This window comes from Tympanuchus pallidicinctus, unplaced genomic scaffold (genome assembly GCF_026119805.1).
Source record: "Tympanuchus pallidicinctus isolate F22 unplaced genomic scaffold, pur_lepc_1.0 scaffold61, whole genome shotgun sequence".
Classification (NCBI taxonomy): domain Eukaryota; kingdom Metazoa; phylum Chordata; class Aves; order Galliformes; family Phasianidae; genus Tympanuchus; species Tympanuchus pallidicinctus.
Genome location: NW_026294782.1, coordinates 195,784 through 223,718, shown reverse-complemented (window position 1 = coordinate 223,718; position 27,935 = coordinate 195,784). Strand labels below are relative to the sequence as shown.

At 60.7% G+C, this 27,935-nt stretch overlaps 3 protein-coding genes across 8 annotated transcripts; all 3 read right to left on the bottom strand.

Moving 5' to 3' along the window:
* Positions 1 to 157: 157 nt before the first annotated feature.
* Positions 158 to 16,325, bottom strand: PI4KB (phosphatidylinositol 4-kinase beta). Of its 2 annotated transcripts, XM_052665078.1 has the most exons (12): positions 16,099 to 16,325; positions 11,638 to 12,601; positions 7,557 to 7,601; positions 4,599 to 4,826; positions 4,265 to 4,492; positions 3,556 to 3,665; positions 3,309 to 3,413; positions 2,689 to 2,812; positions 2,341 to 2,606; positions 2,019 to 2,151; positions 1,390 to 1,510; positions 158 to 1,215 (listed from the first exon to the last, which is right to left on the bottom strand). In XM_052665078.1, exons 2-12 carry the CDS (start codon positions 12,571 to 12,573, stop codon positions 1,034 to 1,036), a joined length of 2,478 nt encoding a protein of 825 aa, XP_052521038.1. In that variant the 5' UTR covers positions 12,574 to 12,601; positions 16,099 to 16,325; the 3' UTR covers positions 158 to 1,033. The 2 variants fall into 2 exon arrangements, with proteins under 2 accessions (XP_052521038.1, XP_052521039.1); XM_052665079.1 differs by lacking the exon at positions 7,557 to 7,601 and having other exon boundaries at positions 16,099 to 16,324.
* Positions 16,326 to 16,959: 634 nt separating this feature from the next.
* RFX5 (regulatory factor X5) lies at positions 16,960 to 20,919 on the bottom strand. 5 transcript variants are annotated; one of them, XM_052665090.1, is made up of 10 exons: positions 20,785 to 20,919; positions 20,206 to 20,336; positions 19,919 to 19,952; positions 19,530 to 19,612; positions 19,336 to 19,461; positions 18,872 to 18,988; positions 18,665 to 18,746; positions 18,292 to 18,496; positions 18,062 to 18,159; positions 16,960 to 17,856 (listed from the first exon to the last, which is right to left on the bottom strand). In XM_052665090.1, exons 2-10 carry the CDS (start codon positions 20,322 to 20,324, stop codon positions 17,035 to 17,037), a joined length of 1,686 nt encoding a protein of 561 aa, XP_052521050.1. In that variant the 5' UTR covers positions 20,325 to 20,336; positions 20,785 to 20,919; the 3' UTR covers positions 16,960 to 17,034. The 5 variants fall into 5 exon arrangements, with proteins under 5 accessions (XP_052521050.1, XP_052521051.1, XP_052521054.1 ...); XM_052665091.1 differs by lacking the exons at positions 20,206 to 20,336; positions 20,785 to 20,919 and having other exon boundaries at positions 19,336 to 19,458; positions 19,919 to 20,199; XM_052665094.1 differs by lacking the exons at positions 20,206 to 20,336; positions 20,785 to 20,919 and having other exon boundaries at positions 19,530 to 19,608; positions 19,919 to 20,199.
* Positions 20,920 to 21,391: 472 nt separating this feature from the next.
* LOC128071916 (methanethiol oxidase-like) lies at positions 21,392 to 27,643 on the bottom strand. Its single transcript, XM_052665107.1, has 12 exons — positions 27,509 to 27,643; positions 26,339 to 26,392; positions 24,878 to 24,990; positions 24,616 to 24,801; positions 24,401 to 24,521; positions 24,062 to 24,244; positions 23,305 to 23,483; positions 22,828 to 22,906; positions 22,626 to 22,747; positions 22,458 to 22,550; positions 21,883 to 22,001; positions 21,392 to 21,801 (listed from the first exon to the last, which is right to left on the bottom strand). Exons 1-12 carry the CDS (start codon positions 27,573 to 27,575, stop codon positions 21,639 to 21,641), a joined length of 1,479 nt encoding a protein of 492 aa, XP_052521067.1. The 5' UTR covers positions 27,576 to 27,643; the 3' UTR covers positions 21,392 to 21,638.
* Between the last annotated feature and the right edge of the window lie 292 nt (positions 27,644 to 27,935).

Here is a 27,935-nt window from a genome sequence, read left to right as displayed (position 1 = left end):
AGCAGAGCTGAGCGCCTCCCAAGGAGTCCCCCCTGCTCTGAGCCCTCTTTTGCCCCAGCAGTGGGGGTCCCTCGTGAGGTCTGTGGTGCAATGGGGGCATTTCCCCCCCGCGCGACCCTGGGAACACAACGCTGCGATACAAGAATGGTTGGGTGGGTTTGAGCTTCTGTTGGTTTTGTTTTTTTAATGCGAAATAATCACCGTGACAAATAATTAGTGCTGAAAGAACAGAGGGGGATGGAGGGGGGGAGACGGCCCTACAAACATGGGGGATTGGGGCAGTGGGGCTGTAAGGGAGCAACTGTGGGTCAGCAGCACTGCCCCCATATAGAGCAAGAATCCCCATTTCCTTCACTCCTTCAGGGGGTTCAGTGCTGCCCGGACCCCATCCCACTGCTGCTGTGGGGCCAGACGGTCTGGGGGGGCAAAGCAGCCACCGACGTTATTGTGGGAGGGGGGAGAAACACTTCACAGTCCCCAAAGGGGGGAACAGAGTCCAAAAAAAAACCAACCACACAAAAAACTGGGAAGGAGAGTGAGGGGGTGGGGGGCCCAGGTGGGCATCGGCCCCAGCGGGACCCCACGGTGAGGGGCTGCAGTGGGAGCACAGGACGGGGCCATTGAGAGGGGGGACCAAAGGAAGGGGCCTACAGGGACCCCCACAGGAGCTGCGTGGGGGCACATGCAGGGATGGGGCTGTTGGGATTCACCTCCACGCAGCACTGCTGGCACTCACTGGTGGGGGTCAGACCCATTCACCCCCCAGAACCCATCAGTGTTTTTCGGGAGCGCTCCCCACCGCCCTGCAGCCCTCTGCAGCCCCCCAGCCCCACAGGGACAGTGCAGCCCACGCCTCCCACGTGCCCCACGCGCCCCATGTGCCCATTTTCACTCCCATTCACACAAGGAGGGATTTTTCCGCTCTGTTTTGTGTTCTTATTCTTAGGAGTCCCTCAACACAGAAGAAAAAGACCCCCAAAGCAGAAGGGCCGTCCCCAGGAAGGGGTCCCACGTCCCCGCAGGGGGGCTGCGCTCACATGATGCCGTTGGTGAGGTACTGGAAGCCGTCGTACAGTTTGGTGGTGATGGAGCGCATGCTGCCGTCCACCATCTGCTCCACCAGCAGCTGCAGCTGCTCCTCCGTCATGTTCATGTGGAAGCGCTCCTTCAGGTTGCGGATGGTGCTGGAGCCGTGGAAGCAGGGGAGCTGCGAGCCTGGGGGCGAGAGGAGGGTGATGGGGGGGACCCCGCAGGGCTCCACTGAGGGCACAGGGGGGGATCTGCTCTGCGCTCAGCCTGCAGGGCCGCGCCACCGACGTGGGGATGGGGCTGGGCTCCGTGAGGCTGGCGATCAGCAGGACGGCCCTGGGGCAGCCCCCCCCCCCTCACCTTGCTGCATGATCTCCACGATCTGCACCACTTTATCCATGTGCTTCCGTGCAGCGATCAGCCCCTGCAGCATCAGCATCTTGTAGTAGTTGAACATGTCCCCGTCTGGGCCCCCCATCACCTGCAGGGCAGAACGCAGTGAGCGGAGGGCGGGGAGCAGCGCTGCTGGGGCAGAGCGATGGCACAGAACACTGGGATCATGGGGGAATTTCACAGCTCCCGAGAATGGCTTGGGTCGGAAGGGACCTTTAGAGGCCACCCGGTCCCACCCCACCAAGGTGGACAGGGATAAAGTCCCTTCAGCCCGAACCGTTCCTATGGTTCCATGGTTCTGAGGTTGATCTTTCAGGATCTTTGCAGCCCAACCATCCTGCAGTTCTGTGGGTGATCGTCAAGGTCACAGAACGACAGGATTGTCTGCACTGGAAACCATTAAAGGTCATCTCATCCCCTGCGGTGAACGGGGATCCCGCAGCTCCATCAGCACTCACAGCCCATCAGTTTGACCACAGGGGTCTCCACAGGGTCGTGCCATTTGACCACTACCAGTGAACCCACGCTGCACAGAGCTCCATCTGGAGCCGGTTTACACTTGCAGCTGTCAGCCCTTGGGAGCATCGCTCACTCACATCCACGAACTCCGTGGTGAGTTTGAAGGCGGACGTCTCGAAGCCGAGGTTCCTGGGGGAGCTGGAAAGGATGAACCCGAAGTCGATGTGGATGATGTGTCCGTCTGCATCCAGCAGGATGTTCCCGTTGTGCCTGAGCGGGAGGGGAAAGGCTCCGTGAAACTGCATGCTCAGAGCGGGGCAGGCGCTGCCACCTCCGCTCCCAAATTCGCCCTCTGTGCAGAGCGAATCCCAGGATACGGCACTGACAGCACCGTGACCCCACGGCGTTGGCCTCAGCCCCCCGCGGCGTCCCTGCACCCCTGCTCACTGCAGGACCCACCTGTCCTTGACCTGCAGCAGGTAGCACACCAGGCAGTAGCCGGCGCAGCTCTGCACAAAGTTCCTCTGTGCCGTCAGGAAGGACTCGGTGTTGTAGCTGCCGTGCTCCTGCAGGAAGTAATCCAGCAGTGACAGCAGGGATTGCTTCTTGATTTGGTGGATGGAAACGGCGTTCACCACCGGCTCAATCATGCCGCTGTCGGCGGAGATGACGAGGATTTTGTATGGCTTGATCCAGAGCGGGACGCGCTCCTGCTCCCAGATGGACTGCGGGGAAAGAAGGGAAACCTCAGCACTGCAGCAGGGGGGGAAAGGAGGGCCTCCCATGGCCCCATCCATCCCTCCTCACCTGCAGCTGCTTGAGGACCTGGAAGGCGAGCAGCTCCTGCCGCAGGTCGTCCCCACACTTCACGATGACGGAGAGGAGGCGCCAGGAGGGGAGGTGTCCATATGGGGACCCTTCCCTGATCCGCCTGCGGGAGAAACGTGAAGTCAGGGTGGGAGGGGGCAGTGAGGTGCTCTGGTGGGGGTGTGGGGGAAAGGAGAGCCTCCACCCCACCGGGACTGCAGCAGAATGAGCTCCGGGCCACTCCTGATGGCCAACGAGCCTCAGCCAACCTCAGGGTGAGCTCCCCTGTGCCACAGGGCATCATGGAGAGGAGTGGAAAGGAAGGAGCTCCTGAGTCCCCCCAGAAAACGCCCACATCTGTGCAGTGGGGACTGGACATACGATTCCAAGGCCAGGAACACAAAGGATTTATTTTGGGGCTGGGCCAAAACGCCCTGACACAGCAGGAGCCTATAAATACCCGCAAAGCCCCTCCGAGCTCTGCCCAGGGACAGCAAATCAGAGGGATTTTCTCCCTCCTGCTCTTCTGCTCCCACGCACCAGGTCTGGAGTCGGCTGCAGGCTCAGGAGGATCGATCTCACATCACCACGTGCCCCCCCCATGCAGACCCCCACCCTACCTGACTTTCTCCTGCCACGGCTCCTTGAGGGCGACAGCGGATGGGTCCTCGGGGTCCCTCCTGAAGGAGGTGGGGGTGTGAGCCAGCTGCTCCGAGAGCCGCCGCCTGCAGGACAGAGCGGGGTGGGGGTCAGCAGCACAGCGCCGTCATGCGACCCCCACAGCCCCTCAAAGGCTCAAAGGGCTTTGGAGGGGTCCCACGGGGCTCAGCCCCGCCGCCTCCCTGGGACACAACGCTGGGACCTCACCTGATGTCCCCGGCAGCGATGAACACCGGCTCGCGGCTTTCCTGGCTGGTGATGCTGTCCACAGAGAACTGGGAGATGTTGTCGCAGCTGTTGGTGTGGATTTCTGGCAGCTGGGAGGGGAGGGGGCTGCTGTTACTGCCACAGGTCTTTGTGTGACCTCGGGACAGCAACCACAGAGCCACAGAGTGCTTTGGGATGGAAGGGGCCCTTAAAGGCCATCTGGCCCCAGCCTCATGATGAGCAGGGACAAGGTCCCTTTGATCCAAACTACTTGTACGGTTCTGAGGCTGACCTTCAAAGACTCTTCCAACCCAACCATCCCATGGTTCTGCGGACCATTAAGGTCACAGAATCACAGAACGGTTTGGGTCGGAAGGGACCCTGAAAGGGCATTTCATCCAACTCCCCTGCGACGAACAGGGACGCCCACAGCTCCATCAGAGCTCACGGCCCACCAGCCTGACCACGGGGGGCTGCAAGGAGCGGGGCGCCACCTCTCTGGACAACCTGCGCCACTGCCCCGGGTCCTTTCAGCAGGGCTGCGCTCCATCCTTCCGTTCCACCCTGCAGTCACAGCAGAGGCCGTGGTGACCCACACCCTGCACTGGCTCTGCCGACCCTCAGGCTGTTCTGCTGGCCGCACGGCGGGGTCTCTCTGGACGGCACGCGGATGGGAAGGACGGGAGCCCTGCCCGCAGCACGGCCTCACCTCCACCTGCAGCTCCACGATGTCGTCCACAGACCACGCCTCGTCGTCGTTGTCGTAGTTGGGGACGGTGGTGAAGCTGCTGGTCCTCTGCTCGGCCGTGATCCCACACTCGGGGAGGTTCTCGGCGGACCGCGTGCTCCGGATGCGGTTCTCGGGGATCCTGGCTGGGACATTCGCCGTGTCGAAATTGTCACATTCAAGCACTTCCACGTAGATTAAATAGGGCGCCTGGGGGAAGCAAAGCGGCGTTACAGGGAGCCGCCCTCGGCCTCACGGGGCGAAGGCAGAGCAGAGCGGGGCGTTTTGGAGACGAAACCCGCGCTGCCCGGCTCACCTTGTCCTTGGAGTTCAGCACCACCGCCTGCGTGTGCGGCACCCGGACCACGTGGTGCTCGAAGCCGGCCGTGGGCAGCCAGGCGCGCGCGGGCAGCTTGTGGTTGAGCAGCGACAGCTCGGAGATGAGCCGCTGCGTCTTCTGCTCTTTGGTGGGCAGCGTGGCCAGGCGCTTCCCGATGGCCATCAGGGATTTGATGAACTCCCGCTCGGGAGCGAGCCTGACGGGCTGCGGGGGGAAGGAGGGCGCGGCGTGAGCGGGCGGCGGGCTGGGGGCGCTGCTCGCTCTGCCGGCGGCTCCGAGCCCGGGACGGGCTCCCGAGGGAACGCGGCGCTGCCCACCCCTGCCTCCCGTACGGGGCGACCCCGACGCCTCCCCCTCCCACCGCGCAGCTGGAACCCCCTCCTGGAGCCCAGCGATCCCCACGTCCACCCCACAGCTCCGGGGTCCCACGCGGCTCGGCTCCGAGCCCCCTCGGTTTCTCAGCCCCGATCGTTTGGCACAGAGTGAAGTGCAGCTTTGCGGCCCCGCAGGCGAAGGGCTCCCTTTGAAAGACAAACTTCCCGATCGGCACAAGGAGCGATGAACGGCTGATTTTTTGGCACGAGAAATGCAGGATCAAACTCGCACACGTGCTCACTGCACAACCATGCAGGAAATGCACATGCAACAAGCTACAGGGCGAGAGAGAAGGCAGCAAAATGGAAAACGGCGGAGAGCAGAAGAAAGGAATGGTGAAAGAGGAGCAGCACCGTTTGTTCCCTTTGGGAGGGGAAGTGGGAGTGCGGTGTAGTCCACGTCCAAAACCCCCAACTGGGGCTCAGCCCAGCGCTGCCCAAGGCCGCAGCACTTCCACAGCCTGCGGGGCCGCCTGCTCCACCGGATCCCATTTCAGCACAGAGCAGATGCTCTGCTCCTTCCAGCACCGCTTCCCTTCCTCTCCCACCCCTCTTCTACGGAACGTCTGCACTCCAGGCTGCACAGCTGGGGGTTGGGGTTGCGCCCACCTCGCGGGTCCCATTTGGGACCAGGCTGCGCTCCCCGCTGCCGTCGTGCAAAGCCCTCCCCGTCCAGGCTGGGACCAATCCGTGCAGCTCCAGCAGAGGCCCATCTGCTTCCCCAGCGCTCCCAGCCCTGCTCCTCCCACAGCACCGTCCCCCAGTGCCGGAGCACCGCACCGCCCCCAGCCCCTCCTCCCTCCCCCCCCCCGCCATTCACGTTCTGCTTGGAAACCTTCCGCTCTCAGCTCCTCCGACCACGAACACGTGGCCAAGGCCGGCCTTCCCCAACCCCTCTGCTCCGAGCGCATCCCCAGCTCAGCACTATTTGGCATGAATGGCATTGAGATGAGGCTCTGCCCCCGGTCCTCCAAATGCAGCTGCCAGCCCAAGATGTTGCATCCTGTGAGCCTGCTGCCCCCCTCACACCATGAGGATGAGCCGACCAGCTGTGGTCCCCCATCCTTCCCCATTCATAAATTTGGGATAAACACTTGCAAAGAGCCCAGGTGGCTGCACTTCTGCTCGAGATAAAGCAGCAGGGCTTGCACAGCATGGAAGGAAAGCTTTCCTGGCCGCGGGTGCTCCTGCTATTGGCCACGGCCACCCAGGGCTGCAGGGCTGGCACCATCCCAACCCTGAAAAGCAAAGGGAGGGCAGACATAATGCTATCAGCCCACCCCCCACCTCCCTCCCAGCCTCTCACGCGGACTCCTCACCTCCTGCCGTGCCTCAAAACGCAGAGATGGAGGAGATCCCATGGATCTCTGAGGTTGGAAAAGACCGCCAAGCTCATCACGGCCAACCATCACCCACCCCAACCCCCCGGCCCACTCACAGGGTCACTGAGGTTGGAGAAGATCCCTCAGGACATCACATCCAACCCAACCCATCCCCCCCATGCCCACCATCCATGCCCCTAAATAGGAGCACAGAGCCATTAGGGTTGGAAAAGACCTCCAGGACCACCCGGTGCGCCCCCACTCACCCCACGCTGTCCAACCGCAGCACCACTGAGGTTGGAACAGATCATTCAGATCCCAACTCATCACCCCAGCCCCCCCCCCCCCACGTCCCCAAGTGCCACATCTCTGCCATTCTGCATGTGATGACCTCCCCCCTCCACTTCCAAAGCACCTCTGCTCTTCTGGAGCAGAAATATTTCCTAATATCCAACCTGGAAACAAAGCCCAAAGAGGAGAGCCCACGTCTGAGCAGGGCTGGGGGGCACAGCTCTGCTGCAGGTTTTCCTCCTGCTCTCAGCAAAGAGGAACACAAGGAGCTGGGAGGGGATGGGAGCCCATGTGAGGCGCCGGGTCCCCCCAGCCCCTTCCCCCCCCACCCAATCCCAACCCTGAGGGCTGCAGGTCTGTGAGGCACCGCGTGCTGCTGCCCAGGGCAATGGATTTGATCATGGACTACATCTTGGGATCCCACTGTAAATCCCAACCAGGGAACGCAGGGAGGAGGAGGATGGTGTGAATGAGAAAGATGCAATTGGCTCGGAACTGAAAGAAGGCTCACAGCAAAAGGAGGCTCTGCTGGAGGTGCTGGGGTCGATCAACAGCCCAGAGTGCAACGCAAAGAGGGGAGGAAACGATCCGTGGAAGAAGCAAATGAAACCCCGGCTGGCAGAGGAGTTTTTGTTTTTCGGAAAAGGACAAATTCAAGGAAAACAGCATTTCCTCTTTGTCTGCTAACGCTGCGGCGCCGAGGGCAGCGCGTGGCGGGGCAGGACTCACAGCTCAGCAGGAGGGGAGCCCACAGCCCCACGGCTGGGCCCACTTTGTTTGGAGCAGCCAGGTCCAACCCCCGGTCTGGGTTTGTTTGATGCCCAAACGGGCAGAAAGCCTTTGGTGCCACGCTGGGGGCAGCGGTTATGTGGGGTCTGGAGGGGGTGGGGGGCAGAGGAAATGCTGCTGTAGGACGGAGGGCCCAGGAGCAGAACAAAACCACTTACGGAACAGAATGAGTTATCAAGGCTTTCCGTACTCGAGGAGAGCTCCTGGGAAATGGATGGAAGGGGTTTTGGTGGCCGTTTTTGGGTGGTGGCAGCGCGGTCAGAGAGAGGAAGGAGGGGGAGGAGGAGAAAAAGCAGTAGTTTAGCTCCAGGTTCATCACCATCACTTTGCATTTCTTTCGTTTTGCTTGGCCCCCCACTGCATCACTGCTGCCTTCCACTCCGGGCTCCAAACCCCAGGGCTGGCGTCCAGAAAAGCCAACACAAACCAACAGAACAACCAACACAAACCAACAGAACAACCAACACAAACCAACAGAACAACCAACATGGTTTCCCCTTCCTCGTCCTTCCAAGCTCTCCTCCACCCTCTGCTCCCCACACTCCGCCCCACATCCATTCATTGCATACAAAAAGAGGTGATGGCGGCACTTCTCCCCCCCCCCCCACTCTCAGTGATGGGTTTCAATGTTCTCCTCCCAAAAAGGAACAAACAGATCGTTGTGAGCGCATTAATTACAGGGAAATGCTAATTCCATCAGGCTTAATCTCACCGTAAGCAATAACAGTGTTCAAATTAATAGCTTCCTTGTGACTGCAAACAACCCTACAACGGTGCTGAGCCCCAGCAAGGCTCATGGAGGGAAAAAGACGTCAGAATTTGTTGGCAAATGGAGCACCGAAAACACAACCTGCACGGTGGGGCTGCCAGGTGCCTCCCATCGGAGGTTTGGAGGCACTGAGGTGGAAGCTGTCGGCTCCTGGCGTGAATTTGGGACACGGAGCCCAAAAAGCGTTTGAAAACAGAGCTCGGTGCAGCTCAGCCCACAGCACCTTCACTTCCACAAAGCCCCTGCAGAGGACCTTCGTGCCGATGGAGAAACCAAGCAACGAACCCCCCTGGTTGCCATGGATGGCAACAATCTGCTCTTAAAAAAACGAAAGCAAAAGGAAGCTCAGGAGCCCGGCGCCCCACAAGCTGCGCACTGCGGGTTTCACCTCCAAGACAAACAAGCAGGGCAGCCAAAGTTGGGTCACAGACCCTACGGCTGCTGCTGTCACCACGGCCACGGGACCGGCGTCCCAAAGCCAAAAGGACGGCGCAGGAAAGATGATGGAGGAAGGAAGCCAAGGCCCCGAGCTCTGGAGGGCCCAGCAATAAGGCTCGCGGCGTTGCAGCGTTAACCCTGCTGTGGGTTCCCGTCCCCAGAGGGAAGCAGCGGGGCAACCAAGGAGCTCTGCTGGGAAAGGAGCTCCACCAGAGGGGGCGCTTCCAGCAGCACCGCCAAAGGCGCCGCTCCAGGGGCAAAAGGCCGCAGCCCACAGCCGCGTGGTGCCAGAGAGGCGTTCAAAGGGGATCCGCGGGCAGGGAGGAGCAAGCGGAGGGAGAGCAGCCTCCGAGCAACGCTTCCCATTCCGAGCGACGGGCGAATCGGAGCAGAAATGCCGACGCAGACAGCTTTGCACGCAGCTTTGCACACAAACCCGGCTGCTGATGTGGCCGCTAAAAAGAAAAACAAACAAAAAAAGCCCCGCAAAGCCCCGCTCAGCCCCAGCGCCGCGCGAGAGCTCTGCTCCTCCAACACGGCGACCTGCAGCAGCCCCAGCCCCGCTGGCACCGGAGGAGCTCCCTCCCGCAGCCAACCCAGATTCTTAACCGGTTATTCAATTAGCAGCTTCCTAATGAACGTTTTTCCCCTCTGCTCGCCTCGTGGAACCGGTTGAGCCGAGCGCCGTTCACACGCCGCGCCCCGCCTGCAGGCACTGCAGCTCTGGGCTGGGGGAGCCCCAGACGGGGCCGCACCACGCAGCGCTGCATCCCCAGCCCCTGCACGCGGCATCCCCTCCCACTGCCCACCACCCAGCTCTCACCAGCGCTCCTCCGCCCATTAACTCAGCTCGGGTTACGGCAGCTCATCTCCCTTGGGCTCTCAGGTTCCCCAGTGGAAAAATCAGCACCAAAGCATTCGGACACCGATCTCAGATGCGGGGTTTGGGGGTCCTGCACAGGGCCGGGGGGGGGGGGGACTCGGTAGTCCCTGTGGGTCCCTTCCGATTGGGGACGTTCCGTGAGGTCCCCACTGACGGCTTCTGCCTCCTCTACCTTTGTGTTAATTGAAAAGCAGCAAAGGAAAAGAAATTTGCAGCATCAGAACCAGAGCGCGAAATGGTGCTGCAGATGGGAGCTGGTGGAGACTGAGAACCACAGCACAAACGTGTCACAAAACCTCTCCTGCTGCTGTGGTTATGCAGTGTGAAGTGAACACAGAGACCTCAGCAGAGGGAACCGTTTGTTAGAAACCAATCGCTGCAGCTGTGAGCAGCCGTGGGGAAAGGAAGAGTGGATCCCAGAGGCTGCACCATGGAGCCACGCGGACCCAGAGGTGTGAAATGGGGGACAGAAGAGGTGCAATACCGATGGGAGATGAGGGACTGCGTGCAGTCACAGAAGGGTCTGAAGGCATCAAGTGTGGCCAAGGTGCTGTGGTTCATTTGGCTCAGGGAAGATGGAGAACAACGAGGCGCTGGTCCTGCTGTGACCCTGCCTGCCGGTGCTCCGGACCCCTTGCAGGTGGAAGCAACCCCACATTTGCTGGAATTCACACCAGGGATCAGCCCTAAGATACACACGCAGACAGGCCCGGCCCGGAGCGCAGCCCCGGCAGCAGGCTGAGCTGCACACAGAGCAGCACTGCTCAGCACAAGGCCGGGGTGTTCAGAGATCAGGGAAGCTCTGACAACACCTCGACCGTCCCCACTGCTGCACAGCACTTAAACAGCCTGTGTGGCCGTGAGATCGAAACGTGTTTCAAAGCAACACTGCCAAGAGAAACCATTCTCCGAGCTGCTTTCATCCATCATTTATGAAAAGCTTCGGTTCCCATTTCTCAGGCAGCTGCAGTCAGTGTGAGCACAGGACCTCGGCACGTCCCGCCTCCCACAGCCACTGCTTTACGACCACGAAGGGGAAAGATGGGGACGATCAATTTGCTCAGCCAGCCCCAAAAGCCTCGTGCCCCCGAGCTGGGGGGGGTTTCAGCCTGGGCTCAATGAGACAGAGCACTTCCAGCCCTCTGACCGAAGCTCTGCAGCCCTGTAACCTTCATATCCATTTCCAAACACACCGACCCCGAGTTTCGTGCAGGCAACGAAAGCACGTGGCCCCTGCAGTGACTGACAACAGAGGGAATCTCAGACGAGGCAGGGAAGCCAAGAAATCCTCCGCTGTTGCAAAAGCACCACAAGATCCCTGTGTCCAGACAGGGAGGGCGGCTGCCAGCACCAGCAGCCCAGGAAGGGGCAGCCTGGGATGGGGTCCGTGTGCCCCACAGATGGGGAGAGGCCACGTCAGCCCCACCAGCCTGTTCTGAACGGGGCAACCACCACGGCCCGTCCATCAGCACAGCTCACAGCCCTCAGCTGCCCAGAGCAGTCCAGCATTGCCAAGCCCCAGCCGGCTGCAACAAGGAGGAAATCAGATTTCCAACAGCAATCAAAACAGAGACATCAGCTTGGCTGCTGAGTGGAGTGGGAGCTCAGCAGCGTAGGAAGCAGCTCACTCTCCCCATCCAGCTCTCTGCCTTATCTGAGAAGCCATCACACATCCTCCCTTCCCGTTGCACCAGGAAAATTCCCCCTTTGGAGCCTCTGCTTCCTTGAACGAACGCAGAGGAGCGGCACTCCCACACCCACAAAGCGCCTCCAGATACAGCAGCGTCTTCTCAACCCACGGAAATGAAATTTAAGAGGAACTCTGCCTGCACACCCCACCCTGATGAACCCCACGGAGAGCTCAGCAGGGCAGGGATGAGCCTGGTGAGCTGCAGGGCTGGGGAGGTGAAGCATTTGGGGCCGAGGGGCCGCAGGGAGCCCAAACTGACCCAGGTGGGCACCCAGACCCCTGCTGTCGCCAGAGCCGGACTCTCCTTCACATGAATGTTAACAGAGGAATCACAACTCCATCGCAGCAAGCAGGACCAAAATCCCTCAGCAGAGGAGCTGCGGGATGAGGAACGACGGCTCAAGCACGTCCCTATGGGTGCCCCCCCCCAGGCCGAGTTCTGGGGAGCCCCAACATTACCTCCTCCTCGCTCTCCACTTTGGGGTTGCTGGCTGTGCGCTTCAGATTGCTGCTCAGGCTGATGGTCACCGTGGCGTCCGACTTGGACCTCTGGTGAGTCCTTTTGGAAGGGGACAGCCCCACGTCGGGCGCCGGGCTCAGCGAAGGCAGCTCCCTCTTCCTGTGAGCTGGCTTCAACTCGTCCGAGAGGATGAGCTTCCGCAGCTTGGTCCCTCGGGAGTGCCGCTGGGTGGAGATGTGCATGTCGGACGAGTAGGCGCCCAGCAGCAGCGCGCACTGCAGGGAGAAGTTGATGCTCTGCCGGCAGCGGTGCACGATGTAGGGCTTGATGGCGTCCCCCACATCCTCGTCCATGTGAATGTACATATTGAGCAGCTGCGGCAGGTAGAAGTCCACGTCCTCGTTCCTAAAGCAGAACAATCTATTCCCAATGTAAGCCTGCACGCCGGGTTCCTTTGAATTGTACAGGTATGAAATGGCCATGGAGATATCAAAGAGTTTGGATTCAAAGAGCCGCAGGAGCCAGGACTGCTTCGCCGAGTTGTTCTTCTGCCGCTTCCGGGCCGTCCTCACCGTGTTGGCCGCGGTCTCATCCTCCTCCTCCTGGATCCTGGAGGCCGTGCTGGGCAGATCGTCCAAGCAGCGGATCTCACAGCCCTCCACCAGCTCCCCGTTGGCCAGATCCCCGGCAGCCCGCAGGCCGCGCTCCGCCTCGCCGCCATCGCCCGCGTCGGTCGGGCTGTCCGAGGAGACGCCGTGCATCAGCTTCACCTTCTCCAGGACCTCCTCGCAGGCCTTCTTGGCCACCTCGGGGTCGATGACTGCCAGCTCCCCGACGCCCTCGGTGATGACGCTGAGGGCCGCCCCGTTGCCCTGCGGCACGCAGCCGGGCTCCACGCCGCTCCCTCGCGCTGGGTCTGCGATGGAGTCTCCCATAGCAGTGGTGGTCCTGCACCTTTCAGAGCTGGAAAAAAGACAAAAAAATGTGGTTAGGGATGCAGCTTCAACTGCGCAGGACGGAGCTCCCAGGGTGAGGGTCCTGCCCAAGAGCTGAGAGGAGCACTGGGGCAAACCAACAGCCTCCGTCGGTGCAGGACGTGCCCATGGAGGCAGCCAGTGGGTTCTGAGGGTCTTCCTGGTGCCCACCCAGGCTGGAGAGAGCTGTGTGCATCTCTGAGCCACGACACCAAATCTCTGTTACCATGACAATAAAAAAACCCGAGCAAGCCAAAAAGAGAAAGAGAAGGGGAAAGGAAGAACCAGGGTGCTTGGCAGGCAGTGAAGGGACCCCGCAGTGCTGGAGGCCGTCCTGCTCACACTGCTCCACTGCTGCCCTTCAGCTTCCAGCAGGATCAACACCAAAGGGAAAAGCTCCCGAGTGCCCAACCCGCACTGCCAGGGCAGCAACGAAGGGTTTTATTGCTGCAAGGTCCCTGCTCTCAAAGTCCAGGCACTAAAGCCTGGATGACACATCCTCGCCAATCGTTAGTGCTTAAAGACAATTTAAAAGCGAGATAAACGAGGGACTGAGCGCACCTTCTGGTTTCCTATCTTGATAACAAGAGCAGCGGGGCATCCCTGCAGAAAACCAGCCAGAATGATGGCAATGCCAAGAGAAGCAGCCTGCTAACACTGCCATAACATCCCTGCAGCTCACAGCCTGCAGGAGAGCACGGAGCACTGCGAGCAGATTGATGATTCCCTCCTGCTTTCCCCATTCAGCACAGTGGGAAAAATGAGAGCCTTCGGAGGAGTTGCTCAATGAAATATTTGCTGCTTCCATGCGACCCTCGGCCCAGCTGTGCTCCAGAAATTGCACCAGGAGGTTCCTGCAACGAGGTAATTCCCCGCTAATGGAATGACCTTGTGTTATCTGATTACTTCTGCAGGCGATTACAGCGGAGCAGCATAAGCCCTCGAGGAGGAGCACAGGGACGCCCCGCAGAGATCCAGCAGTGACCCGGCACTGCGGCGCCGCTCCCAACAGCTCTGTCCCAACCCCATTCCCTCCGCTGTCCCGTCTGCCCCTTCGCCCCAAGGCACTGGGAGAACCCTGCCCTCGGTTCCCCTCCCGCAGTCACCGTTTCCCATGCCACCACCCAGCGCCTGAGCCGGGAGCACCGGCGGCTTTACGCCGCGTCCCACCGGGCGCACGAGGCACCAGGACGGTGGGTGGGGGTGAGGGCCGGGCTGATGACAGCACAGCACCGGCCCCGACAGGCCAGCCCCGAGCCGGGGCGCGTGCCAACTTCCTCCTCCTGTCCCCAAAGCGCAGCAGCAGGGTAAAGGAACCCGACCAAAGTTCAGCAGTCGGAATCGATATGAATGGCATCTTTCACAGCAGCACCACACCGCATTTTCCTCTGTGCCTGCCATTCCCTTCGGTCCAAATCCCGCATGCCTCGAATAGTTGTGGTCATTAGATCCTAAAGACCCGGCAAGCACAAGGAAGTTGTTCTTCCTTCTTGGTGAGGCCGTGAAAACCCAAACAACCCAATTTTTAAATTAGCACCACTCAGGCAAAAGGGAGAACCCACAGCACAGCACGGGCAGGATCTGAGAAACCTCCTTTGGAGAAGGAAAGAGCAGGGAAGAAAGGAGTCCCAGGAGAGCTGTGCTCTTGGGGTGACCCAAAGCAACCCGTCCTTGGGGTCAGAGCTCAGCGCAGCAGGTGCTGTGCTCCCAGGTGGGCTCCTGGAGAGCTCCTGCCCCGCACAGAGGGACACACGGGCAGCCACGTCCCAACACCCAGAGTGAAACTGTCAGCACTGTCACTGCTTGCAGTCAGACAGCCCCGTCCTGCGGGAGTCCCCACGTGCTCCTAGGCACTGTTTGTGCAGCAGTGCTGGGCACTCAACCTGCCCAGCGCTCACGGCGAAGGCAGGACCGGATTCAAAGCACTGAAGCCCACTGACATCACTTCTCTCCACCATTTCCAGGTGACCACACTTCAAAACACAGTCACTACAACCACAGCCCCGATTCCCAAATCCTTTCCCACGTCAACCAGGAGCGCAAGGTTTGCTCCTGCGCCACGCACGCAGCCTTGCGCCCAAGGAGACGCAGCCGGGCAGAGATCTGCAAATGCTGAGTGGGTTAAACTTGGATTAAAGCACTGCACACAGCCCACAAATCCACCCCAGGGCTGCAGGGTTACCTCTGTGCTTTGCAATCCGTGCTCTGCGCTTCGGGTTCGCTCCTCGGCCTCCCCGCACCATCCCAGCTCCATCACAGACACGTGTCCCAAAATCCCCACGGAGGGAATTCACCTCTCTGCATTTTTCTGGGGCTCACGTCACCGTTTGCTCAACGTGTTCCAATGTGCTGCATCCCTCCCCGATCTCCTCCGTTCCAAACGGGTCTCACCAGGGAGGAAAAGCCCCATCGGCTCCGCACAACAAAGCGACGCAGCCTGGAGAACAGGCTGAGCCCAGTTCTGTGGCTCATCCTCCACCCACAGCCGCAGCAGGCCAAGTTTCTCTCTGGTGGAACTGTGCTGAAGTCAGTGATTAAACACAAAATAAAAGGAAGCTCCTATGAGCACAAAAGCAGTCGAGGCAGCGGCGTCAGCGCAGCTCCTTCGAGAAGGGACAAAAGCAAAGGGAGCTCGGCTGGAGCGGAGCTGTGCCTGCACAGGAAAGCCAAGTCTCTCTCCTGCCTGACTTGAATAAGAAATATTGGCCCTGGCAAAGCACCAGGAGCGCGGGATGAAGTCTCACCAAGACATCTGGTCTCTATTACGCCGCGGTACTTTTTGTTTTGCTCAGAGCTGATGGCCCTCCGCATCTCACTGTGCCTTCGGGAGGGTTTGGAGAGAGGCAGAGCAGCTCTGCGCTCCCTGCGGTGCCAGCGAGCTGAAGGGCTGGGGAAACTGAGGCATGAGGTGCCAGGATCCACTCAGCTCACAGCAGCACTCTGCACCAAAGCGGCAGCAAACAGATCCCTCTGGGGAGGCTGCTTCCTCTTTCAGGCCTGAAATCCCCTTCCCAGAGCCCCAGCACCGCTGTGGACACACTGCCAACCTCGCTCTGCTCGCAGCTGAAGTAGATTCAGCCCTCACGCAGCACACGTGGCTCACCCTGCATTACAAATAACAGCCCTACAGCCACAGTGGGAGCCCCCTCCTCCCTGTGATCACAGCTGCCTTGGACCTGAGCATTAATCACAGAACTGCAAGGCTGGGAAGGGAGCACTGGGGATCCTCACAGCCAGACCTGCTGCCAACACATCTGTTTGCTTGGGGTGATAGGATGGGGTGGAAGGGTCCTCAAAGATCACAGAACAGTGGGACCACAGCTCAGCTGGGCTGGAAGGTCCTCAAAGATCACAGAACCACGGGAGCACAGCACGGCTGGGTCCTTACGGAGCTCGGGCCGGCAGTGCTGAAGGGACCCCACAGCCCCGGCCCGGCCCGGGCGGCCCCATTTCCTCCCCACGGCCTCCCGACCCCCCCCGCCTCACCTGCAGCGCTGCGGACCCGCGGGGCGGCGGTGCGGAGCTCCGGGGCGGCCGCGCGGGGCTCCCGGGGCGGCTCATCCTGAGCCGAACGCTCTCGGTGCTCCGGGAAAGCGCCCCGAACCGAACGATTCGGCCTCCACGGCGCTCTCCGGAGCCGCTCGGGTCGGGGAAGCGGCGCTGGGCCCGGCGGAAGGCGGCGGCGGAGGCAGCGCAGGCCCCGGCGGCCCGGGCTGCCCGCGGCGCCGCCTGACGGGACGGGACGGGGCGGGGCCGGGCGGGGCGGGACAAAAGCACACAGCGCCCCCTGCCGGCCCGGAGGGATGTTGCGCGATGGAGGCGTGACCAATCGGGAGGCGTGGTTAGGGGAGAGGGGCGGGGCCGATGGCGGGCGGGGCTATCGGGAGGCGTGGGCGTGACCAAATGGAGATGGGCGGGGCGGTGGGGTGTGGCTAAAAGGGGGCGGGGCCCGAGGGCAGAGCAGCGTGGAGCTCCGGGTTTCACTGAATCCGCTGTTTTTCACCTCAAATCACCCCTTTGGGCGTTGTTGTTGGACCCAGAGGGGAAACTGAGGCACGCAGCTGCCATCCTGTGCCCCACCAATGCCGTGTGTCCCCACGGGGACTCCGTGCCACCCCAGGGATGGCACTACTAAAGGGAGGGTGACATTCCTTGTTTGGACAACGGCACCACATGGACAATGTCACCCTGATGGTGACACTCAGGAAATGGTGAACCCCTGGGACAGCGAGGTGACACCCAGTGACATTCCAGGGATGGTGACACCTGGGGATGGTGACAGTCAGGGGACAATGACACCAATAACGCCCCCACCCCCCGTCCTGGTGACACACAGACAGGCGGACGCACAGCGCTCAGTGTTTAATGGCAGGTGACAGCGACATGCGGTGATGAGGACACCCCGCTTCCAGCAGTGGGTCCCTATGTGCCCCCCGGGAACACAGGGCCATGTGGGGCTGTTGGCTCCGTCCCGGCTCCACATCCATCCCCACACAGCGCAGTGTCATTACTGTCCTCTCCTGCGACCCCGCTGCCACCCGGTGCCACGCTCAGAGTCTCCTCCTCCTGCAGCCCACGGCCATCCTGGATGACACTCACTTGGGTTGGGGACATCCCCACTGCGCCATCCGTGATGTCACCTCCATGGGCACCGTCACCTCCATGGCCACTGTCACCTCTGTGCCCACGGTCACCTCCATGGGCATTGCCCTCTCTGTGCCCATGGTCACCTCCGTGTGTGCTGTCACAGCGCTCAGACCCCACATCCGTCCCCTCGGCCGCATCCCCAGTGCGACCCGGTGACCCCACACCTCCTTCCTCCTCCTCCATCCTCTTCCTCGGCCGCCCGCGTCTGCGTTTGGCCCCGGCCTCGTGGGCCACCTCTGGGGACCGCTTGGTGGCCACAGGGCGCTGGGCTGAGCCTGGGGGGCCATCAGGGGCCGCTCCGCGGGGGCTGTCAGCTGCGGGCACAGCCACGCCAGGCAGCAGTACGTTGAGCCCGGGGGGCAGCGGGACAGCCACCTTCACGGTGCCCCCCAGTGGGGCGGCTGTCAGCTTGGGGGCCAGGACTGGAGGGGAAGAGCACACGGCTGTGGGGCCGGGTGGGACTCGGGGGAGGAGAAGGGGCAAACGGGCCATCAGCGCGTTCACCTGGGGGCTGCTTGGCGGCCGGGGCGGCTCCGGGGGCTTCTTCTTGTCAGGACGCGGTGGGATGGTGGCCTTGGGGACGCTGTCCTTCTTGGTCTGTGGGTGTGGATGCAGTGTGAGACGTGGACGTGGTGGGACACCAGGTGATGTGGGACACAAGGATGGGGACATAAAGAAAGCAGAGACATGGGGACAGGGACACAAGGAGGACAGGTCTGTAGGGACAGGGGATACAAGACAGGGACAGCTGGGGATGGGGGACAGCAGCGGATGGGGGGCATCGTGTTCCACGTGGCCTCACCTGTGCCAGGCTCCGCTCGCCTCCCTCCGAGGCCTCCAGGCCATTCCTCTTGGACAGTGGAGGAGAGCGGCCATCACGATGGGCCTTCTCTGTGCTCTCTGGGGACACGCAGTGAGACGCGAGGTGGGGAAGAGCCCCACTGAGTGGGGACAGTGCCCAAAGCCACCCCCACAGCCACTAAACTCCACACCCCCCACGGGGACACCCGCTAGGATCCCCCATCGGCCCACCTGAGACCACCATGGCCATGACGAGGTCGGCGCGGGCCGAGCGGGAGCTGATGATGTGCTGCTGGATGAGGAACTGCGCCACCTCCACGATGTTGTTGAAGGAACGTTTGAGGATCTTCTCGGCCCAGTCGCAGGTCAGGGCGCAGGCCGCTTCCATCACCTCGCTGGTGTAGGACTGCACCAGGTCTGTCAGCTCCGTGTGCTGCTGGTGGGACACCAACATCACCAACGGGGCCAACAACGCCACCGTCACCACTGTATGGGGACAGAGCGGAGCTCAACCCTCGCTCGCCCCACGGGAATGCATCCTCCTGCCCCACTCCTTTGAGCGTATCCCAATGAAGCAGAACACAGACCGGCATGGAGGACTTACAGTCTCTGCCACCTTGAGGTCCAGGCTGGGCAGTGGCGGCAGGCTGACCACCGTCTTCCTCCGGATGCCGCTGTAGCAGTACGTGTGTTGGGGTTAAGGGGCAACAAAACACATCTGGTACAGCTGACTGTGCACTGACCCCACGCACAGCACCAGGAGCCACCAACGCTGCCTGCTGCATGGAGACCCATCACGACAAAAGGATATTTCGATTGCCCGCGGCCTCCCAGCCTCCTGGCCTTGATGTTGGGGAAGATCTCCCGGATGATCTTCCCGAAGTTGGCGGCGCTCAGAGGGCGGCAGCAGAGATTATCGCAGTACTGCCTGGGGGGGAGGGTGGGTCAGAGCTGCCGACCCCTCCTCGCTGCTCCCATTCCGTGTTCCAAGAGCTGCTGTTGGGCATGGCCGTTCCCAACCAACCCAAGTGCCACCTGACCCCAGACAGAGCTCTGTGGGGCATTGCTGTGCTCACTTGTAGGATTTGCAGATGCCCTGCTTGGGCATGGCCATTCCCAACCAACCCCAAGTGCCTGCTGACCCCAAACTGAGCTCCATGGGGCACCACCACGCTCATCTGTCAGTGTTATAGATGACCTGCACTGAGCATGGCCATTCACAACCAACTCCAAGCACCCACTGCCCCCAGTCCAAGCCCCATGTGCTCTGCTCACCTGTAGGCATCGTAGACATCCTGCTTGGGCAGGCAGGTGTCTGTGTGCTCCTCCAGGTGGTTCCGGATCCAATTGCAGGCATGCATGTACTCAGCTGTGCTCAGTGAGCTCAGGTCCAGGCTGCTGCTGGGAATGATGGCATGGAGTGAGCGGATGGGGGTGATGGCTCGGGGAGGCAGACCCCCAGCACCCACCTCCTGTCCCCCAGGCTCGGCCCCGACGGCAGCTGGAGGTAGAGGTAGAGCTTGTCGCTGTCGGAGAACTTCTGGACATCTTGCTATGGGCGAAGGGTCCGAGCGGAGGGGAGGAGGGACCAGAGACAAAGAGAGGTGAAGGATCCAAAACAGAGCCAACATTCATGGAGCATTTGAAGCCAAAGGTTTGTGAGTATGGGCACAGCCTGCACGTGGGGTAAATGGGGCCGGAGGGACAGCAGGGGTTGCTCCATGTGGGGCTGAGGGAACGGGTGCTGAGCAGCTCCTGACTTCTATGGGATGTGGGATCGGGGAAATGGAGCTGGAAGAGGGGTTTGGATCATGGAGGGGTGGGCACATGGCACTCCCCCACCCACAGAGGCACTCACCAGGATGGCGTCGACTTTGTTCTGCACCGCTTTGCTGCAGGGGACAGACAGAAGGGACAGAAGAGACAGAAGGGACAAGGAAAAGGCATCAGGGCATGGGATGGCCTCACTCCGAGGACCCCCGCCCGCGTCCCGCTGTGCTCCTGAGGAGTTCTGCACCAATGTTCCCACCCAAAAAAGGCACCGACTCTCATCCCTTCCATCCACGGGGCTACAAATTCATCACCCCTGTAAAGTCAGACCCCGTTTGGGTCGCTCGGGTTATCGGGAGGGCGCTGCAGCCTTACGAGATGTTGCCCCGCAGTTTCTGCAGCAACGTGCTCGGCTCTGCCGCGCCGCTCCGGGAGCCGCCGGGTGACAAAGTGCCCTTCTTGGTGGCCTGGGGGCTCAGCTCCTCGTCGGCCATGGCATTGGGATCCTGGGCGGGGGGGGGGGGGGGAGGATGAAGAAATTCAGCCTCAAAATGGGGAGGGGAGCCCCTCAGAGCCCAAATCCTCCACTGGTACCCGCAGAGTTGGCTCTGCCCCCGGTGTCCCCACCCGGAGACGTGTCACCAGCAGTAGGGCGACGGGACGCAGGAGGACAGCGGGCAGCGCAGCCCGGCATGGGCCGGGGACGGCAACGGGGGGACGGATGGGAAACGGGAACGGGGACACCGGGCTATAAAGGACGTGAGGACGGGGGACACCACGGCACAGAGGGGTGGGGACGGGGGGTGGGGACATGGGAACGGGGGACAGCAAGGGGTGGGGACGGCAGGGACCCCCGGAGCCAGCAGCTCCCGGCGGACGGTGGGACCCGAAGGCGCGGGGACTGCAGCGGTGACCGCGACCCCAGCCGCGCTGCGCCCCCCGGCCCGCACCCACCTGCGGGCTCTGCTCTGCCCCGTCCCGTCCCGTCCCGCTCCTCCTCGTGCCGCCGCCTCCCCGCGCACCGGGAACCGAAAGTGCTGCGCCTCTCGTCGGGCCGCCGGCAGCTTTTTTCTGATTGGCTGCAGCGCCGCAGATCTGCCCGGATACTGCGCCGTGCTTTAATGTGATTGGCTGCTAGCGGCTGTCCTACCCGGATACAAGCAGGGCTGCGCTGCTGAGTGGCGGCGCTAGAGCTGAAGTCTGCCTAGCAACAGCTCCTGATTGGTGGAGTGGAGGGAGGGGATGTGGGGGTAAACGAGCGATGTGCGTGCAGCGTGCGTGCAATATGCGTGCAGAGTGCGAGCAGCGTGTGTACGGTGTGCATGCAGTGTGCATGCAGTGTGCGCAGTGTGCGAGCAACGTGTGCACAGCAACGTGTGCAGTGTGCAGCACGTGCACACCTGCAGTGTGTGCCAGGCTGAGCTGGCAGTGTGTGCATGCACAGCAACAGGGCTCAGCTTTTGGGGGGCAAACAGAAGTAGAAGAAAGGATGGAGATGAGGGAGTTCTGGTGCAGAGGTCTCTGCTTTATTGTGGGGTGCTCAGGGTTGATCGCTGCACCCTCTGTTGGCACGGGGGGACCCCAGGGCTGCAGGGTGGGCTGGGATGCAGGTGTGGGATGTGGGGCATGGGATACGGGGTGCAAAATGCAAGATAGAGGATGTGGGGTGTAGGGAATGGGATGCATTGTGTGGGGCACAGGAAGCTTTTGGGTGAGCACAGCTGTGGACCTCGAGCTTCTTTATCCAGCTGTGCCCTCAGCACCGCTGTGGGGCAGCACCCGTCAATGGGAGGTGGCGGCGGGCGGCCCTAAACCCAAATGTCAGAGGTGCAATCCCCACCGGGGTAGCGCATCTCGTGTGCCATGCAGGGCCCTCCCGGCTCCTTCCCGAAATCCACCAGGAAGTCGCGGTTGACGCTCAAACCGCCCCTCTCCGTGTCCACGTCGATCTGCAGCATGACGGAGCCGTCCCTGCGGGGGGCACTGGGGGTCAGGGGGCACAGCCCCTCCAGCAGCACTGAGCGCCGCGGTCGGACGCCCAGCCGCTCCCACCTGATGAGGTCGGGGTAGAACTGTCGGTCCCAGGCGCTGTACAGCGACGTGGTGACGTAGAGCCGCTTCCCGTCCAGGCTGAGCTGGATCATCTGAGGGCCCCCCGGCACCTTCTTGCCCTGCGGGAGGCGGAGGGGAGGCGCGGTGAGCAGTGGATGGTGGAGCGGAACCAGAGGGTCCTCTGTGCCCGACCGTGGCGTTGTCCCATAGGACATGGTGGAGCATAACCAGGACCTCACCACGGGGCCTCGCTGTCTTCCCATGGGTCGTGGTAGAAAACTGTGCCACCTCAACCATGGCGTCATCCCATGGGATGCGGTGGAGAACCACCAGAACCTTTCACTTGGCCACAGTGTCATCCCATGGGAAACGTGGAGGAGAGCATGGGGCCCTTGCCACCCAACCATGCTGTTGTCCCATGGGACATGGTGGAAAGCCAGCAGAGCCTTGCCACCCACCCATGATGTCATCTCATTGGATGCAGAACCAGGGGAATTGGGTGCTCCCCATCCTCACCACCACAGCCTCACGTAGTTGGAGGCTCAAGATGGAGGTGGGAAGAGCAAAGTGCTCACCTGGATGACAAAGGGCTCCGGCTGGCTCTGCAGCTCCTCATCTCTGAGCACGACCACGGGCCCTCCCTTGGAGATGCTGCCCCCCACAAAGACCTGCAAGAGAGAGGTGGCACGGTGGTGGCACGGGACCCGTCTGCCCCCGGGCAATGGGGCGAGCTGCTGCCTCACCTGTCCTACCAGCCTGGGCCTGCGGGTGTCAGAGATGTCATACTGGCGGACATCTCCGTGTATCCAGTTGCTGAAGTAGAGGAACCTGTCGTCCAGCGAGATGAGGATGTCGGTGATGAAGCCTTGGGGATGGCACGGCACAGTTGCACACGAGCGGCGTGGCGGGCAGCAGGCACACAGCAGCTCGTGGGGAAACACTCACCTGGCATATCCGGGAGCAGCCAGCCCTCCACCTTCTTGCTAGGGACCTGGATCACCTTCTCAGCTGCCCAGTCACCACACTGCGGGACAGAATGCGGCCCCACAGGGCTCAGAGTGGGCAGGAGGAGACCCCAGGGTGGGGGACGCCATGTGTGCGTGCAGCAGAGGGATGCAAAGCTCGTGCCTGGCTCTATAGGGCCAGCAGAGGAGCCGGGACCTGAGGCAGGGCTGTGGGGCCTGGAACCTGTCTGTCTTTCCAACTGGATTAACTGGTTTGGGCAAAGAGGTTCTCCTCGCCCGGTTTGTTGTTACGCACAATAAGCACTGAGAGCATTGCTCACACTGTATAAATCCACAACCAAGGTTTAAATCCTCCAAATCCCATTGTCCCAACATAAACCACTGCTGGTCAGAACAGGTCCTGCAGCTGCAGCCTGGATGGCATCCCGGTGCAGGGCAGCATCCTCCCAGCACGTACCTCCGTCTTGTAGAAGCGGTGGATGGCGCTGCTGATGGTGCAGCCCACGAAGCCCTCGGCCGCGTCGGGGTTGTGCAGGAAGCGAATCTCCAGCGGTGCTGCATCCTCACCCACGTCAATGGCCTGCACGTAGGTGTGGGTCGTCCAGTCCCACACGTTCAGGCGGCGGCCGTAGCGCCCTGCGAGGGGGCAGGGGGTTCTGAGGGGTGCTGTGGGGAGCGGGGCCACCACAGATGTGCCATGGACCCAGGTGAGCCCCGATGGCCCCCAGCACAGATGACAGAATCACAGTTGTTAAGGTTGGGAAAAGCCTCTGAAATCACAGTCTTTATAGACTCAGTAAGGTGGGCGACGACCTTCAAGGACATCAACCCGTGGTGGACCTGACGATCTCGACGTGGTGGTCGACCCATCACCACCACGCCAACCGAACCATGGGCTGAAGAGCCACATCTACGTTGCTCCTGCTGGGTCCCACCAGGGAAGATCCTCGTTAGGAGGAGGCCTGAAGGGCAGGGACACCAGTGGAGGTGTTGGGCTGAGCTGGGGTTCATCCCTCATCCCCACTGCTGAAATCCAACCTGTGTTGCCTGTGTTTTAAATCCAAGTGAGCTGTGGGAATTTGTGTGCAAGACAGCAAGCAGGCTGTCTCAATTTGCTCCATGTCCACTGAATTGTCAGAAAAGGGCTGAAATTTGGCCTCGTGGCAGTGCTGCTCAGCACCTCTCCTGGAGTACTTCAACAGCAGTTTCCTCACCTTTCTTCAGGTCATTTGGGTTAAACCCGTATCCCAGGCACTTGGGGATTCCCCACTCCGTGCTGATCAGGACGTTGTGGCGCGGTTGGTACCAGAAGTCGTAACCCATCGGCGGGTTCTTGTCGCCCTTCTCCCAGTTCCCCTTGATGTCGAAGGTCTCTGCATCCAACAGAACGAAGCCACCTGCAGCAAAACCAAACACGCCTTGGTAGTGAGGAAACCACCCAGGTGAACTAAGATAACACCCAGGTTGTGTTCTAAGATAACAAAATATGGAGCAGGGTGCTGCAGACATCTTGGGATGGTGCTGGACGTGGGACCGCTCGCCCGGCCCCATACCTTTCCCATTGCCGGCCGGGTCTCCCAGCGTGCTGATCATCACCTCTCCGCTGCCCAGGCAGTGGGAGGTGTGCAGGTAGCCCAGGTCACACTGCCAGAAGACGTCCTCCGGATTGATGACCTGCAGGATTTCACTCTCTCCATGAGCTCTCCCTGGTGATGTGGCACTCATGAGGCTCGCAGGGCTGGCGGTCCCAGCACCGCCTCCAACGTACCTTGAAGAGCCTGGGAGCTCGGGGATCGGTCCCCACATCCACCACATAGATGCGGGAGGAGATCAGGCTGGGGAGGATCAGGCGGTTCCTCTTCTTGGTGGTGTCCCCAAAGCAGCTGCTGCAGGTGTTCCAGCCCGAGTGGTGCAGCTCATCCCCCAGGTTGGGCATGGGCAGGCGGTGGATCACCTGCAAAGCCCAGTCCCACTCACACGGAGGGTCAGCCGCTGCCACCCGTTCAGCACTGAGGTGAAGCGTCTGGTACCTGGCTGTAGTGCGGAGATTTGGGGTCAACATCCACAGTGGCCAGAAAGTCGGGTTTCCCCCTGCCGGTGTTCCTGTAGATGCAGGGCACGTACACAATCTCCTCCCGCGGACCTTTTGAGATGGAAACATGGCTTGCAAAGGTGTCTGCAGGAACAGCCGGATTCCCACATCCCTGCATGCCTGGGGCTGGAGATGGCTGCCCCGGGGGAGCTGGGCTCATTGGGTTTGGGGTATCCTCCTCCCTATGGATTGCCATGGCCGTGGGTCACTCCACCCGGTCCCATGAACCAAAGCACGCTGTGCTCTCATGCATAGGCTGTGATTTTCGGGTGGTGCTGCGTGGAGCCAGGAGTTGGACTCAATGATCCCAACTCACTGGGTCCCTTCCAACTTGGGATATTCTATGGGGTCCCTTCCAGCTCAAGGTGTTCTATGATTCTGCATGTCTCATTTCCACCATTTCCATCAAGCCTTAAATACATGAGGAGTGGAAAGGTGGAACCCTCGCCAGGCTGAAGCCAAGGGCACAAAGATCCCACTGAGCAGTGAAGCCCTGCTGGGTTCCCAGGCAGAGTGTGGTGACCCCCAGCACCCCGACCCCACCGGCTCCTCGCTCTGCAGGGGTGGCACCATGTCAAAAAGTGCTGACCGAGCAAAGCAAAGCGAGGGGGTGGAACTGGTCTGAGAAATGCTGAGGAGGCAAAGAGGTGGAAAACAGGGAGAGGTGATCTGGGAGCCTGGAGCTGATCCAAAGCAGCAATAGCTGCTGCCTTTTCAACACCGTGCCTCTATCAGCCCTTTATCAGTCTTTAAGCACTCAGTCCTTTGCTGTAGTTTGCTTTGCTGAAAGGTATTTAGGGATGGGAGTCACGGAGCAGCACCAAACTCCAGGACTGAGGTTTCGGAGCTGTGCTTGCATAGCACAAAGGATTAAGGAAGGATTAAGGGAGGGACTGCAGCAGGTGATGCTTTCCTTGAGCTCTTCACACGAGAGCTCACAGTCCTGGCAGTGCAGCCAGAAGGATTTCCAAGCAAAGTTCCTGAGCAAACAGCCTGGGAGGGCGGATTTTACTGCAGGAGTTCTGAGCAGTCACCAGGAGCAGAGCTGACGCCGTGTTCAGGAGGGTGTCCGGAAAATCCGGAATTCCCCTCCAGCCTTCTCCACTCCCTGCAGATTTGAGAGGGGCTGCAGCAGCACCGCGTTCCCTCTGGGTTCTGCCCTGCACAGCCTTGGGTGGCTCTGTGCAGGTTGTGACCCATCCCAAGCTATTCTGAAGTCTGAAAAATTCTGACACCGTGATGCAACTGAGGCTTGGCCCCAGACGAATGCTTCCCTGGCTCCTGCTGGGAACCTCCTCCGTGGATGGAGCTCATTGATCTTGAAAGCACTGCTCTCATCTTCACCTTCACCTGCAGCCAGCACAGGGCTGGTCCCCACAGCCCCACGCAATGCACTCACCTTTCATGGCGTCCAGGGGAGAGGCATAGCCGGGACCGCACGCTCCACACCGGGCTGCGTTGGAAACAAGAAGGAATGGAAAATAGGTGGCAGTGAGAGATTTGAAAGCCCTTTTGGCAAAGGCCAAGTGCCTCATTGGAGCCACTGTGGTCTAAGAGTATCCCCTGCGGCAGTGGGACCACATCAGCCCCAGGCAAGGCAGGTGGTGGCCCTGCAGCACCCACCAGTGAGGATGAAGATGGGCATCCAGAGTGAACCAGGATGCCCACATGCGCCCAAAGAAGTCCCCAGACCCCGCGCCTCCAAAAGGATCCCTCCAAGAGGTGTTAAAGATCAGGTGGACGGGGTGCAGAGCACCCGATGGAGCTGAGGATGTCCCTGTTCACTGTGTGGGATTGGGCTGGACAGCGTTCAAGGGTCCCTTCCAACTCAAACGATTCTGTGACCTTAATGATCATCCATGGAACCATGGGATGGTTGGGTTGGGAGGGTCCTTACAGATCATCCTCAGAACCATAAAACCATAGAAGAGGTTTGGGTGGAAGGGACCTTGCCCTGTTCATCGCAGTGGCGTGAGACCAGATGGCCTTTAAGAGCCCCTCCCAGCTCAAAGGATTCTGTGATTCTTTGTTTCTGATCTTCCCTGTTTAGGATGGCGAGCCTGAGGAGAGGGAGAGAACCCACAACCATCAAACCTCACAACGCAGCTTTGCTGACTCAGTTTCATGTTTGCTTTTGAAGGTTTTCTCCCTGAGGACAGCACGTTCTGCAGGAAGCAAGGGGCATGGGGCTGCTGTTCCTTACCCGGAGCATCGTGGAGCCACCCCTTCTCCCTTCCCCTGCAGAAAATGCCCCACCAAACCCAAACTTTGCATTGAGGGCTCCCTGCCAACGCACAGCACGGTTTGTTACAGGTGCATAAAAGTGGGAATAAGCGGACAAAAAGAAGTTAGAATGCTTTTAATTATCACTGTGCCTAAATGCTACCTGGCAGAGGAGAAAAGGATCCGTCTCCAGGCAGAGAAAACACCACGCTCATCCCCACGTGTGGAAAGCTTTGTGCTTTCAGAGCGTCCCAGGAGCAGAACTTCCAGGAGGAGATTTGAAGGACCACAGAGCCGAGCAGGCAGCCAACCACCACAGCCCTGCATGCACAGAGAGGTCACTTACCAGAGCTGGAGGCTGTGCTGGATGTCATCTTCTGGTGGGGAATGGAAGGAGCTGATTCTGCCTGCATGCTGCTGCCCGGACCACGTCGGTGAGGAGATGCGTCTCCACGGGGCTCCAATATATAGGGAGAGCAATGGGGAGAGGGCTGGTGTGAAAAGGACACCGAGGGAGGATCCCCACGCCCCAGGGTGTGGGAGGCACCGGGGCAGCGCTGGAAACGTGTGGGGAAGTATTTCAGAACCTTCTCTCCTCCCACAGACGGAGGGCAAACGGTGGTGGCTGCACTCCACAGCGTCACACTGAGAACGCAGTGGAGATTTGGGGTACGGGGAGAAATGGGGCAGCCCCACTCCTGCGGGTCTGTTCTGGAAGTGCTGTCTGGAGCTTCCCCGTGTGGTGCCCCCAGCGAGGCGTGGGCGAGCACAGA

Coding starts and splice junctions, on each gene's coding strand:
- PI4KB (XM_052665078.1), bottom strand. CDS start 12,573: ATGGGAGACTCCATCGCAGACCCAGCGCGAGGGAGCGGCGTGGAGCCC. Junction 7,602..11,637: donor AAGTGGAGAGCGAGGAGGAG/GTAATGTTGGGG, acceptor TCCATTTCCCAG/GAGCTCTCCTCGAGTACGGA. Junction 4,827..7,556: donor TTGATAACTCATTCTGTTCC/GTAAGTGGTTTT, acceptor TTCCCCCCGCAG/CCCGTCAGGCTCGCTCCCGA.
- RFX5 (XM_052665090.1), bottom strand. CDS start 20,324: ATGGCCGACGAGGAGCTGAGCCCCCAGGCCACCAAGAAGGGCACTTTG. Junction 18,747..18,871: donor GGAGGCCGCGGGCAATCGAA/ATATCCTTTTGT, acceptor ACCCCAACACAC/GTACTGCTACAGCGGCATCC. Junction 17,857..18,061: donor GCGAGCGGAGCCTGGCACAG/GTGAGGCCACGT, acceptor CCACACCCACAG/ACCAAGAAGGACAGCGTCCC.
- LOC128071916 (XM_052665107.1), bottom strand. CDS start 27,575: ATGCAGGCAGAATCAGCTCCTTCCATTCCCCACCAGAAGATGACATCC. Junction 26,393..27,508: donor CAGCACAGCCTCCAGCTCTG/GTAAGTGACCTC, acceptor TTTCCAACGCAG/CCCGGTGTGGAGCGTGCGGT. Junction 24,245..24,400: donor CCCGGCCGGCAATGGGAAAG/GTATGGGGCCGG, acceptor GTTTTGCTGCAG/GTGGCTTCGTTCTGTTGGAT.